This window comes from Mytilus galloprovincialis, chromosome 8, assembly GCF_965363235.1.
Source record: "Mytilus galloprovincialis chromosome 8, xbMytGall1.hap1.1, whole genome shotgun sequence".
NCBI classification, from domain to species: domain Eukaryota; kingdom Metazoa; phylum Mollusca; class Bivalvia; order Mytilida; family Mytilidae; genus Mytilus; species Mytilus galloprovincialis.
In genome coordinates, this window is record NC_134845.1 from 43,920,882 (window position 1) to 43,933,478 (window position 12,597).

At 30.2% G+C, this 12,597-nt stretch overlaps 1 protein-coding gene across 1 annotated transcript in view; it reads right to left on the bottom strand.

The window, feature by feature from the left end:
- LOC143042007 (uncharacterized) overlaps positions 1–12,597 on the bottom strand; it is an 81,672-nt gene that overhangs the window by 21,117 nt on the left and 47,958 nt on the right. Inside the window, exons 25-41 of the mRNA XM_076214211.1 lie at positions 11,965–12,066; positions 11,540–11,647; positions 11,023–11,127; positions 10,632–10,736; positions 10,121–10,222; positions 9,804–9,911; positions 8,802–8,903; positions 8,427–8,534; positions 8,177–8,278; positions 6,981–7,088; positions 5,800–5,901; positions 5,353–5,460; positions 4,670–4,771; positions 4,215–4,322; positions 2,940–3,041; positions 2,191–2,298; positions 501–602 (exon numbers count right to left, since the gene is read on the bottom strand). Of these exons, the coding sequence (XP_076070326.1) occupies positions 501–602; positions 2,191–2,298; positions 2,940–3,041; positions 4,215–4,322; positions 4,670–4,771; positions 5,353–5,460; positions 5,800–5,901; positions 6,981–7,088; positions 8,177–8,278; positions 8,427–8,534; positions 8,802–8,903; positions 9,804–9,911; positions 10,121–10,222; positions 10,632–10,736; positions 11,023–11,127; positions 11,540–11,647; positions 11,965–12,066 (1,782 nt within the window). The remainder of the gene's footprint in view (positions 1–500; positions 603–2,190; positions 2,299–2,939; positions 3,042–4,214; positions 4,323–4,669; positions 4,772–5,352; positions 5,461–5,799; positions 5,902–6,980; positions 7,089–8,176; positions 8,279–8,426; positions 8,535–8,801; positions 8,904–9,803; positions 9,912–10,120; positions 10,223–10,631; positions 10,737–11,022; positions 11,128–11,539; positions 11,648–11,964; positions 12,067–12,597) is intronic.

Consider the following 12,597-nt stretch of genomic DNA (forward strand, 5'->3'; position numbering starts at 1 on the left):
GAACAAAATCCAGAAATCGTAAATTTTATAAAATAAAAAAATTCGGGGCGGGGCGATTTCAGAGGGGCGGGGGGGGATGAAAATCTATCAATTAATTTTAATTGGCCTATTAAACAGAGTTTTATAATAGACTATACAGAATGGTTGTTTCTCATTGTTGAAAGCTGAACATATGCCTATAATTGCTTACAACTTGGTTGTTTCTCATTATTGAAGGCTAAACAAATGCCTATAATTACTTAAATCCGGATCCATTTCATTTGATTTTTGGTGGATAGTTGTCTTAATGGCAATCATACCACATTTCCTTATCTTTATATTGTAAGAACATATAAGGTAAGGATGACATAAAAAGACGCAAGATTAAATGAATGGATGATGCCCCTGCTTGCATATAACTTATTAAAGGGACATAACTCAAGATGTTAAAATTCTCTTGAATCACCAGTATCGAAAATTCATTTAAGGTTTTGGTCAATGAAAAAACAATGTTTACTGACCTTCGCATCTGTAGTAACCATCACCATGGTAACCTTCGTCACATACACACATGTTGTGTACACACTTGGCATTCCTTACACACTTCTTACCATTACACAGAGCTGAAATATAGTATGCATTGTATGAAGTTAAGGATGTACTTAGGTGAGGTTTTGGAATATGTGTCAAATGTTCGGACTCCTTGGCATTTTTCCATACAATACAATGTAAAATATTTTGCCACATAAATTTTCTTTCTTTTGTTTTAAGAACTAATAATACCAATGCAAATATAAGGTAAAAGTCCGAGTCAGCCTTTTCCCGCCATATTTTAAATCATAAATATCTCGAAAAGGAGGTCCATGACCTGTCAATATTTTTAGCTTATTTTTATCCTTAATTGATGCTCTACTGCAGTTTATAGTATTAATTTTAACTTCTTAATTTATTAATTTTCACCTAACCTCACCTAAGTACATCCTTAAAAGCAATAAAACACTTTCACATACTTCATATACTGTGGATTCATTATTATTCGTGGGTTGTTAATATTCAACATAGTAAATATTTGTCATAGGGTTATATGTACCTTTGACAAAAAAGCCAAATCAAATATCAAGGAAGATGCAAGATTTTATCAATTCACTAAAAGACAATAACAATCAAAACCAAGGAGTAAACAAAGACTCACAAAAACCATAGGACATTTACATCAACAGTTATAAATAACAAATAAGAAACAATACGAACTCCCCCAAAAACCGGGAGTGAAATCAGGTGCTCTGGAAAGGTAAGCATTTCCTGCACCGTATACAGCACCCGTCGTGTTATTTCTTTATTCAGTCCGGTAATGATGGAAGGTTACAATGACTGAGGAAGAATATCAGATATGATTTCTGTCACACTTTTGTCATAATAGCCAATCAGCTCATGATGGCGACCGTAAAATTTCTTGATTGATGACCTTAATTTGATTGATTCATAGCCCTGTCTTAGCAACTTTTGAGAAAGCAGTATTCCTCGTTCAACAAAATCAGCGTACTTTGAGCTAGCTCTAGAGTAACGTATCAATTGAGACACATACTCCATATGCTGGTGCCACTGGGATGTTGCTACACAGAAATGGAAAGTTGACTATAGGAAAATTAAAATCCTTGCGTTTGTCATAAATTTTGGTATTCAACCTACCATCAGTAGTCATTTCGAGAAAAAGGTCTAAATATGAAGCAGATTTATCTGTGTCTGTAGTATCTTTAATTTCAAGTTCACTTGGATATATTAAATGTAAGTGATCACTGAATCTATTATTATTAAGAGACAGTACATCATCAATATACCGAAATTGATACCCATAAAAATAAATGAATCCACAGTACTTCAAAATGTACTCCATATGTGGAAGACACAAGAACGCCAGATAATGCTAATTGGTACCCAATAACTTCACCCTCAAATAAAAATCTAAAAAACAAATCTATAACCATAATAGGTTCTAGGTATCAGTGGAAGGATAAAATTCTGACAAAAAGTTTAGGTTTTAACAATTGTGGTGTTGCTGTTCATTCAATAATTTTTGTGATCAAAAAGATAATATTGCTGATGATATATATCTTCTGTCAGATAAGAGCATCACCATGATCACATTCACTGTACCATGATCACATTCACTGTACTGTCATCTTAACATTGCATCTTAACATCTACATTTACCATCGCATTTCCTATATCCGTTTCCCGTATATCCTTTACTACATTGACATTGATATTTTAAACACTCTGTGTGTTCAGCACATGTCTTGTTTCCACAAAACTTCTTCACTGTAAAAAACATATATTGCATATTTTGTGTTACTTATCTCTTTAAATTAAACAGAACTTTTTTTTTTAAATCTACAATTGATGATTGCAACTTTTCAACAACAGTACTGCTCATCCTATACTTTTAAAAACAAAACAAAAAAAATATCACTTGAAAAAGTTTAAATTCAAAATGAAATAAGTTAGGCTAAATTTCATGGATGATTCAGAGCATAAACATCATGAAAAAACTTGTCATTCTAATAAAAACGTTTTTAACTGAAGGTTGTTATTGGTTGTATGATTCAACTTTGATAATATCTCATTAAAACAGTATTTGAGGTACGTGTTCTTTTATCTTTGAGAAAATTGTATTGAATAAACAATTGTTAATTCAATCAATTTGATTAGTCTTAAAATAGTCCTGAAAATGCATGAAACATTTGCCACTAGATGTTAAGCATCCAACAATCAATCAATCAATCCTTATTCTGTGTTAAGTATTGATCTGAAATTGTAGCCACTTAAAAAAGCTTAGTTTTAACGGCAAATTTTCTATATTCATACTGGTCATAAAAATCATTTATCACCTGATGTAATACAATATATAGAAAGTGCTGACTGAGTGATTACTAAAGATAATCTTATAATATATAACTTACATTCACATAGCACATAAGCATTTCCATGGTAACCTGGTTGACATGTACAACATCCATCTATACACAATCCATATTTGGCACAGATTTTACCACTGCAAAGGGCTAGAAATGAAATCAAAAAACATATCATTCAAGTTTTAATGAGGGAATAGTGAAACTAAATGTATAACTATAACTTTACCAGATATTTTTTTGTCTAGTGAATTAAGTCAAATAATACATTGGTTTATACATTTAAATTTAATACACTGTAACCCCTCCCCACCAAAAAAAAATTAATAAAAAACTTAACCTTTTGAATTATTGTTTATATTTATGACTTATTCCTACTTAGGAACTTCATGACCTTGATCTAAAACCATGGCCTTCAAAGTAGAATCAACATGACTGAGCAAAAAAACTCATATACAGTTCTTTTCTTAATGAGGGTGGTAAAGGGTTATTTTCCTGCAAAGTGTTTTTACTTTTTTATTTGACGTTCAGTCAAGCAAGATATGTGCCTCGTTCTAGTGCTTATTTTGCGTTCTCAATATTTTTCAAATAAAATTCAAACACTTGGAAATGATTGTCCAGAAAAAAAATGGATTCAATTTTGTTTTTTGATCAAGCGGAAAGGCCTTTGATGATGTTGGATTTTAAAAGTGAAGATGATCATTATATACTTTTTAAGTAGCTGTTATTATTATATCATAAATGTGTAAACTAAATAGGGAATATTAAGTAAAAGAGAGAAATAATATATAACAGAATACAGTGACTTAGTCATAAAAGGTTCACATCAAAGTCTTTATTTTTCCTTGCAACGTTCATGACAGAAATTATTTAACGTTCAACATGAAATTATGTCTAATTTCACATTTTTTTTTCCATGCAAGCAAGCACCCCCTTTACCACTCTCCTCAATATAAAAGGTAAAAAAAACTCCAGATGCAACTGATTTTTCTAGTTCAATGAAGAAAATTGTGATTTTAAATATGTTCAATCTCCCTCTTAAAAATACAACTTGTGTCAAACACAAAGAAATCATAGTTTAGTCTCATCATCAGGTGTATTTATTTAATGGCAACTAATTAGCAACTGAAGTGTTTTTTAAGGTGATTTGGTATAGTCAGCTTTCTCTACTAAAGCACAAAACTATATTCCTGTGACCTGAGATATTATATAGTGAATTACTATGTTAAATGATTATAAAAATATTACCTTTTATGCTTACCAAAGGTAAAAACAAAAAAATTAAAAACAAAAAAATTAAATTAATAGATAAGATATACATACGTTCACAGTAAGTATATCCATTGCCATGGAAACGTTCTTTACACTGACATTTAAAGTCTATACAATCAGCATTGGCAGCACAGGTCTTACCATCACAGAATCTATCATCTAAAAGTCAGCATATTAAGGGTAGTTCAAATATAACTATTATATAACATGATGTGATAAACAATTAATTTATTCCCATTGTTAAAATAACAAATTAATACTAAACAGAACTCCTTAAGCCTATATTGTTCTCATAGATTGATACACAAAAAAAGAAATTATTACCTTATATGGTTATCATGGTTAAACTTTAATATTGTTATTATTAAAACCATTTAACAGAAAGTTTTCTATTCTTGTGAACTAATCCTAGCAGAGAATCTGCAAAATATCTTGAAAAAGTTAAATTTCTGAAAGGTTGAAGGGAATGCAAATTTTTGCAATTAGATTTCTACTTGTATACAAACCTTCACATCTATTTATTCCATCCCCATGGTAACCAGTATTACATGTACATTGACCTCTGTAGCAGAATGCTTTGTCATGACATTTCTTGCCGTTACACAGTTCTGTTAAAATAAAATAAAAAAAAGTGTATTCTTCTATAGAAATTATGTTAGTAGAATTATTCAAAGGTATAACTTATATATGTATGCATGTTTTATGCAAGTTATGAACATGTTGAAGACCTATAATGGTTTACTTTTACAAATTGTGACTTAGATGGAGAGTTGTCTGATTAGAACTCATACCTTATCTTCTTTATATATCCATATACATTATTACATAAGTTACAGGATCAATCATCCTGTAACTTATGTAATAATGTATAAATCATTGTTTTACTACTTCAATAAAAAAAAACCAAAGAAACTGGTGTGATTGTCATGAGACAACAGTCCATCAAAACACCAAAGTAATTGGTCAAATTTTCCAAAATCCTACATAATTAAGTTTTCATGGTCTCTTCAAATATCAGATGAATACATTTTGTCTGAGGCAAATGAAAGAATCATGAAATTTACCATATATATTAACTCTTTTACTACAGCAATAAATCTCAAACAAGATGTTAAATCTTTGTAGGTTTTATTTTTCATACATCAATTTGAGTATGTTTAGTTCCATTGATTAAAATACTTTATATTACCATCACATCTGTGAAATCCATCGCCAGTGTAGCCATTCATACAGACACATGTAAAGTTGTCACATCGAGCATTGGGGGCACAAATTTTCCCTCCACATATACCGTCAGCTATAATAATAGATAACAACCTACATGTATATGTAAACTCATCACAGTAAAGACACAAATTTCCCTTTTATGTATAGATAGCTGTAATAAAAATGTATGTAAAGTTGTCATATCATTAATTTCAAAATTTTGCATACACATATATACCATTAGGTGTAATGATTAACAAGACATATTCAGTCATCTATGCCAACATTACTGGCAAAAAGTATCTTTCTATATAAGCTATCACTTGAGTGTATTCACCGCAACTTAAAAATCAACAATTTTACATAACTTCTTATAAATATAAAAGTTTATAATATTTCAAGATAATAAATATAAAATACAAATACTGACCTTCACATTTATATGTTCCATCTCCATGATAACCAGTAACACATTCACAACGATTCCTGACACAAGTTGAATGTTCTACACATCGATGATTTCCACAAAGAGCTGAAATATACAAAATGTCCTGCCAATTCAACCAGAAAATTTCAAGCAATATAAAGTTAAAACCATTTGGAAAAAATTCAGATGTAGTTTTCGGGTGTTGTAGTCTCATTCTTTTAAAGCAATATTTCTCTGCTTAAAAATGTTAAATGTCTTGAGTTTCAACATAGGTCTCACTATATACACTAAAATGTGCCCATTATTTCCCGCTGAAAGTTGATGGTTCTCTCAAGCTTCCTTCAACAAAACAAAACCCTGTATGTTACAAATCAGCTATAAGTACTGAAAGTGACATTAAACACAAACAATCTATCAATTCATCAGACGTCTACTTTGATTGAAAGCATAGCAACCTTCAATAGTTTAGCACAAGTACCCAATTTTATGAACTAGAAAGGAGTAGGTCCGGTAAGAGCCAATTTTGGTCTCAATTTGGATCACGAAATATTTTGGACACTTTTTCAACACTTGAGTGTCTATTTCAATTGATTCAATCAGTTTATGTGAAAGATTTTAACTGATTAAGTCATTAAAACGCTCCGAATCAAGCTTAAATATGAAAAATCTATCAAATATGCAAAAAATCATCACTTTTCAGATGGTTTTTGTCAAAAATGGAAGTGGCCGCATCCGTGTTCATCCTCAACCTTTATATATGCTATGTATTATCATCAAATACAACTTACATTTCAATATTATGAATGAACACGAATGCGTCCACTTTCATTTTTGACAAAAAACGTGTAAAATTTAACGAAAATGCTAAAATTGTGAAGATTTCAGTAATTTATAAGCATGACTTAATGATGTGAGTACCAGATATATGTGCATTCTATTGTCAAAAACAGCCCATATTTGTGTAGCAGAAGCATTCCACTTTCCAATAGATAGCTAAAAGATTACATTTTCATAATTTTTTAAAACTGCTATATTTTGGGTCCAAAAAGGAATCTTACTGAACCTACTCCTTTACAACCAAAATATGTCATTTGAATATATCTTGAATCAATTTTTAGATGGGTTTTTCCCCATTTAACTTGTCTAACTTATGAAACTGGAACATAAAAATAAGTTAGTCTTACCTACACAGTTTTTATAACCATCTCCAGTATAGCCATATCTACAGTGACATTTAAAATCCATACATTCTGCGTTGAAATGACAAGTATGTCCCCCACACTGAGTCAGCGCTAAAAAAATAAAACAAAAATTCAATATTTGCAAGCTTGAATATCATGAATGGGTTTCTATTGTAACTGTACTAACACTTACCATTTATTTTATAAACTAGACGTGTCAAAGCGACACAAATGGCCTGGTCCCAAAAAGTTGAAAAATCTGCAATTTCAATAATACATGTGGACACAAACATGATGGTAGTCTCACATATCAAAAACCAGCTCAAAATTTGGAGACGTTTAGAAAAAAAGTCTGTATAACTGTAATTTTCAACAATTTCTCAAAGTCCAAAGTCTGTAATTTCGGCAAAAATTAGTGGAGCAGAACCAAACTTAAACTTGATCTGTAACTCATCATGGTTAACTCACATACCAAAAATCAGCCCAATATCTAAAGGCGTTTAGAAAAAAACTCTGTATAATGGATTGTTGCGGAATGACAGAATGACGGAATTACAGAATTTCAGAATATCATAATTACGAAATATCGGAAATACGGAATATCTGAATTATGGAATTCTGGACAAGGGTAAAACTATATGGCACCGACCACTTCATCTGCGGGGCCATACAAATTTTTTTTTCTATACTGTGGATTCGTTTATTTTCATGGGTACCAATTTAATGGAATAAGGAAAGTTATATTTTTGTTGATATTTTTAAATATTGTGGTTTAGCCAAAGACTACATACAAGCTTATTTAAAAAAAATAGTAAAAGTTGAAATTTCCATTTGTGGTTTACATTTCATAAAAAAATCTACGAAATTGGTATCCCATTAATAATACGGAATACACAGTAGTTAAAAATATCATAAAATAAAACAATATTTAGAATACTTAGAAATATATAACATAGGTTTCATACAATTCTTTGAATTATGATTATTCCTATTGGACTTAAGATGCTTTTTTCCACAAGAATGAAGATACGGTTTTTAAATTATGGATGTAAATCAAATTATTTGAGATATTGTTGTCAACTTCTTCATTAACCAAATCAAAGCAAGAGCAATTAATGAAATGATCTTTCTGTCATATTATTGGTGATAATTTGTTTAAACTATAAGATAGTTGTCTCAATTCAAGAAAAAAAACTTACGTTCACAAAGTATGAATCCATTTCCATGGTAACCACCAATACATTGACAAGTTTCATTACGACAGACAGAAAATGGCATGCAAGGTTTACCTCCACACAGTGCTGTAAAATATTAAAGAAGTTTGAAAATTTAACATAGAATTACACAGTGCAAATGCAATTATCAGTGCATGCAATGGTCTTAAAGAATTTTCATTTTGAAGACTTCTATAAATTTTTCTTTAATATCATTTGTAACTCACACACTTACCCTCACATTTACTGTAACCATCACCATAGTAACCGTGTTTACATCCACATTTGTAATTCACACATTCTGAATGTTCTGCACATCTCTCTCCATTACATATCCCCAACACTGAAAAAATATAAAACTTAAATTCACAAATTAAGATGTCCCTCTTACTTCAAATAATTTATTATACCACTCAATGAACTCCAAGGTCAAGGTTATATAGTTTAAGAATATATACTCATTTAGTAATTGTAAACATTTACAAAAAATGGTATATTGATAACAGTTTTGGAAAAGTAAAAAAAATAACTTAGTTTGGAAGTGTTTTTTGTCAGGCACAACAACTCCATGCTCAAAGTTGGACAGATTTTTTTCGGAAATCAGACTTACATTCACATTTATAGTATCCATCTCCATGGTAACCTTGTTTACACAAACATTTACCATCCACACAGTTGGCATTGTGTACACACTTCCTGTTATTGCAGTATGCTATTAAAAATAAAAATAATTTGCATAAAATGTAGATGTTTCATATGAATTTACAATGCCTTAATATTGGTATAGAATAAGACATGTTCAAATTACTTCTGAAACACTTAAATAAAGATACAAGTCGGTTGTTAATGCACATTATTATAGGCATTGAATATATTTAATCATTTCAAATTTTCTAATCATAAATGCTTTCTTCTGAATACTGTAAATTCAGAAATTATTGCGAGGTTTTTATTATTGCGTATAATGCAACAGAGTTGTAAGCGCAATAATTAAAACTCGCATTTTGTAATATTTTATATGAATTAAGCAGGACTTTTCTCAAAGTCGTAAAAATAAAAATCGCATTTAAGTTTAAAATGACAAAATCGCAATAATAAATGCACGCAATAATTTCTGAATTTACAGTAATTCTAATACAATAAATGTTTATGCTATGATGTGTACAAACAAGTTTACATTAAGTACATTTAGTTTAAAAATGAGTAGATGAAATATTATGTTGGAGTGGCAAATTGAATTCTATTTAGGAAGACTTAGTTGGGTTTTTTTTCTATCCTATTATGTGATGATATTGAAGCCTGTTTGTTCAAGTCCAACAGAATGAAAATGATTTTTTTAAAAGCTTGTTCATAAGGTAACTGTCCATAACATAACATGTCATCTTCCCTGAACACATTAATCTACTCCTAGTCAACCAGTCATTGGAATTACTCCTATATATGACATGCTAATAGGAGACGCAGCAAATACCCATTTTCAAGTCATTGGTTGGACACTACTGTGGATCTTTACAGGAACCCTCTTACTTGAGGTGAGCATGCTACCAGACGGATGTGGATAAATTGAATCACAACAATAAAAGCGAGCTCTAATTTATATCTTCATACTCACGTAAACACATATCATTTCCTATTCCATAGAAACCCTTTTTACAAACACAATGGTAGTTCAGACATTCTGCATTCTTACAACAAACTTTTCCTCCACAAGTTCCAACATCTGAAATTTGATCATAAGGAATGATATATTATTTTGTAGGCGTCCACATTATTTTCATTTCTAAATCAATCTTTTTGCAATGCACACAAAGAAAAACTTGAGCCGGTATATATGTTAGGGTTGTTCCAAAAATATGCTGGATTTATATGCTTAATTTTAATACATTGAAAGTTAGTCATTCCTTTTTACTAAAATAAGTAAAAACATACCTTCACATTTAACTTTTCCATCACCATGGTAACCTATTTCACATTTACATTTCTCCCCAATACAACTGGAATGTTCTTTACACTTGTGTCCACCACAATATGCTGTGTAAAAACAAAATCAAAAGAATGAACAGAAAAAACTTGTAGCTTAATGAATGTGACCAATAATTACTTAACCAGGTAAATCAATGTCATTTGAACTCTTGTGGATAGTTATCTCATTGGCAATCATCTCTTCATTCTTGTTTTAATGGCCTACGTATTTTTCATGTATTTTATGGCAAAAACAAGGTTTTTCATCATCAAAGTTCACAAAAATTTCAGTGGCATCTCTGATTCAATGTGCACAAACTTGTTAATTTTTCTTTTTCAGGTATCTTTACACATTTTTGTATGATTATTTTGGTAATAAAAATATCATTGAATTGTAGAATCAATATTTACTTGTCGAGAACCTAAATCTTTCTATCTTTCAAGTAATGTTCTTACTATTTGCAGAATTGAAACATACCTGTACATGTGATGCCATCTCCATAGTAACCAAATTTACATTTACACTGGTAATCTTCACAGACAGCATACTGATGACAAACTCTACCTCCACATAAAGATAAAACTGAAAATATAAGTTGAATTAAACTTTGGGTTACTGTTTGATTAAGGTTTTCTCTACATCACTTTTAATATTCAATTTTATTGATGTTTGCTGCATTGAAGTAGGATATTTCAAACCAAAATTACAGCACCATGTATTTTGCAGTTTAAAGTGCAAAACATATCAGTTAAAAGTTAGTGAGATATCAATTTCACTGCTTTATTCAAACAAAATATAATTTAAATAGTAAGCATAGTTAATTATTCAAATATAGTTTACTTATACATATATTTAAAATTTAATATACCTTCACATTTTTTAAATCCATCACCATGGTAACCTGGACCACAAACACAATGTTCATGTGGACTACACACAGCATTAGCCACACATATTTTCCCATTACACAGTTCTATATAGGTAAAATAATGTCAGATATAAACATTAAAATTTCAAGTTCATACTTATAATGTCTTTTCAAAAGAATGATTTTTTTTTTAAATATGATAGACTTTAGTGGATAGGTGTCTCATTGGTAGTCATACCACATTGCCTTATTTTCATTTAGCAGACATAACAGATAGATGGACAAAAGGACCAGAAAGCAAAAGGCACCTCTAATATTTTAGATGGGGCATAAAGATATGAATAGATACAGCTTTAACATACTAGAAATAGAATGTCAGAACCTAATTTAGTTTTTGTATTCTAACTTCTTTCGTTAGAAATAATGAATCTTATATCTCATTATGAAATCAATATTAAAAAAATCATAATTACTGCTACATAATTGGAAATATTATCAAATAATTTTGTAAACTTACTTGTGCAAGATTTATATCCATCACCACGGTAACCATGCCTACAATGGCACTTGTAGTTGTCACACACTGCATTGGCTGTGCATACTTTACCATCACACAGTCCTTCCTCTATAAAATAAAAATAAACAAAAATATCTTTTTTATCATTCATGACACCATTTTATTCAAGTATTTGAAAAGAAGTATGTTTTCAAGCAGTAATAATTTTTGCGGTCGTATAAAAAGTATAAGTATTGAACTGACCAACTTTTTATTCTATGTTTATCTTTCTTAATCATCACCATTTTTCAAATTTATGACATTTATCATAACTTTCTACTTTTTGATTTCTGACATCTCTCATGTTTCCAAATGTAGAGTCCATCAATACCTTTTGTAAATTTCCTTTTTAAACTGATTTATACAAGGTATCAATATTCACTTACGTTCACACTTCAGAAAAGGATTTCCATGGTAACCATTTTGACAGATACATTCATTTGCATCACAAAAAGCATACGCTGCACATTTTCTATTTTTACAAAGTTCTACAAACATAAAATTGCATATAATTATCTATAGATTACTTTATCGTTTCCTGAAAAAAACCTGAAAATAGAATTATTAGTGACTGCATTTGTACCAAATGGAGCATGTAATGTAGGTTGTTATTTCTAACTTTTCATGATCTGCTTTAAATCATTGAATCCTGTAAAGTTTAACATTCTATGTTATAAATGGTATGAATGTGTGAGTAACATCTTTTGTAATTATATTTTTTTAAATTTTTGTTTGATCATACATTCTGTATGTGCCTGTTCCAAGCCAGGAGCCTGTAATTCAGTGGTTGTTCTTTGTTTCTGTGTTACACATTTGTTCTCAGTTCATTATTTTGTACATAAATAAGACCGTTAGTTTTCCTGTTCAATGTCTTTACATTGATCATTTCAGGACCTTTTATAGCTGACGATGCAGTATTGGTTTAGCTCATTGTTGAAGGCTGTACAGTGACCTATAGTTTTTCTGTGTCATTTGGTCTCTTGTGAAGATTTGTCTCTTTGGCAATCCCACCACATCTT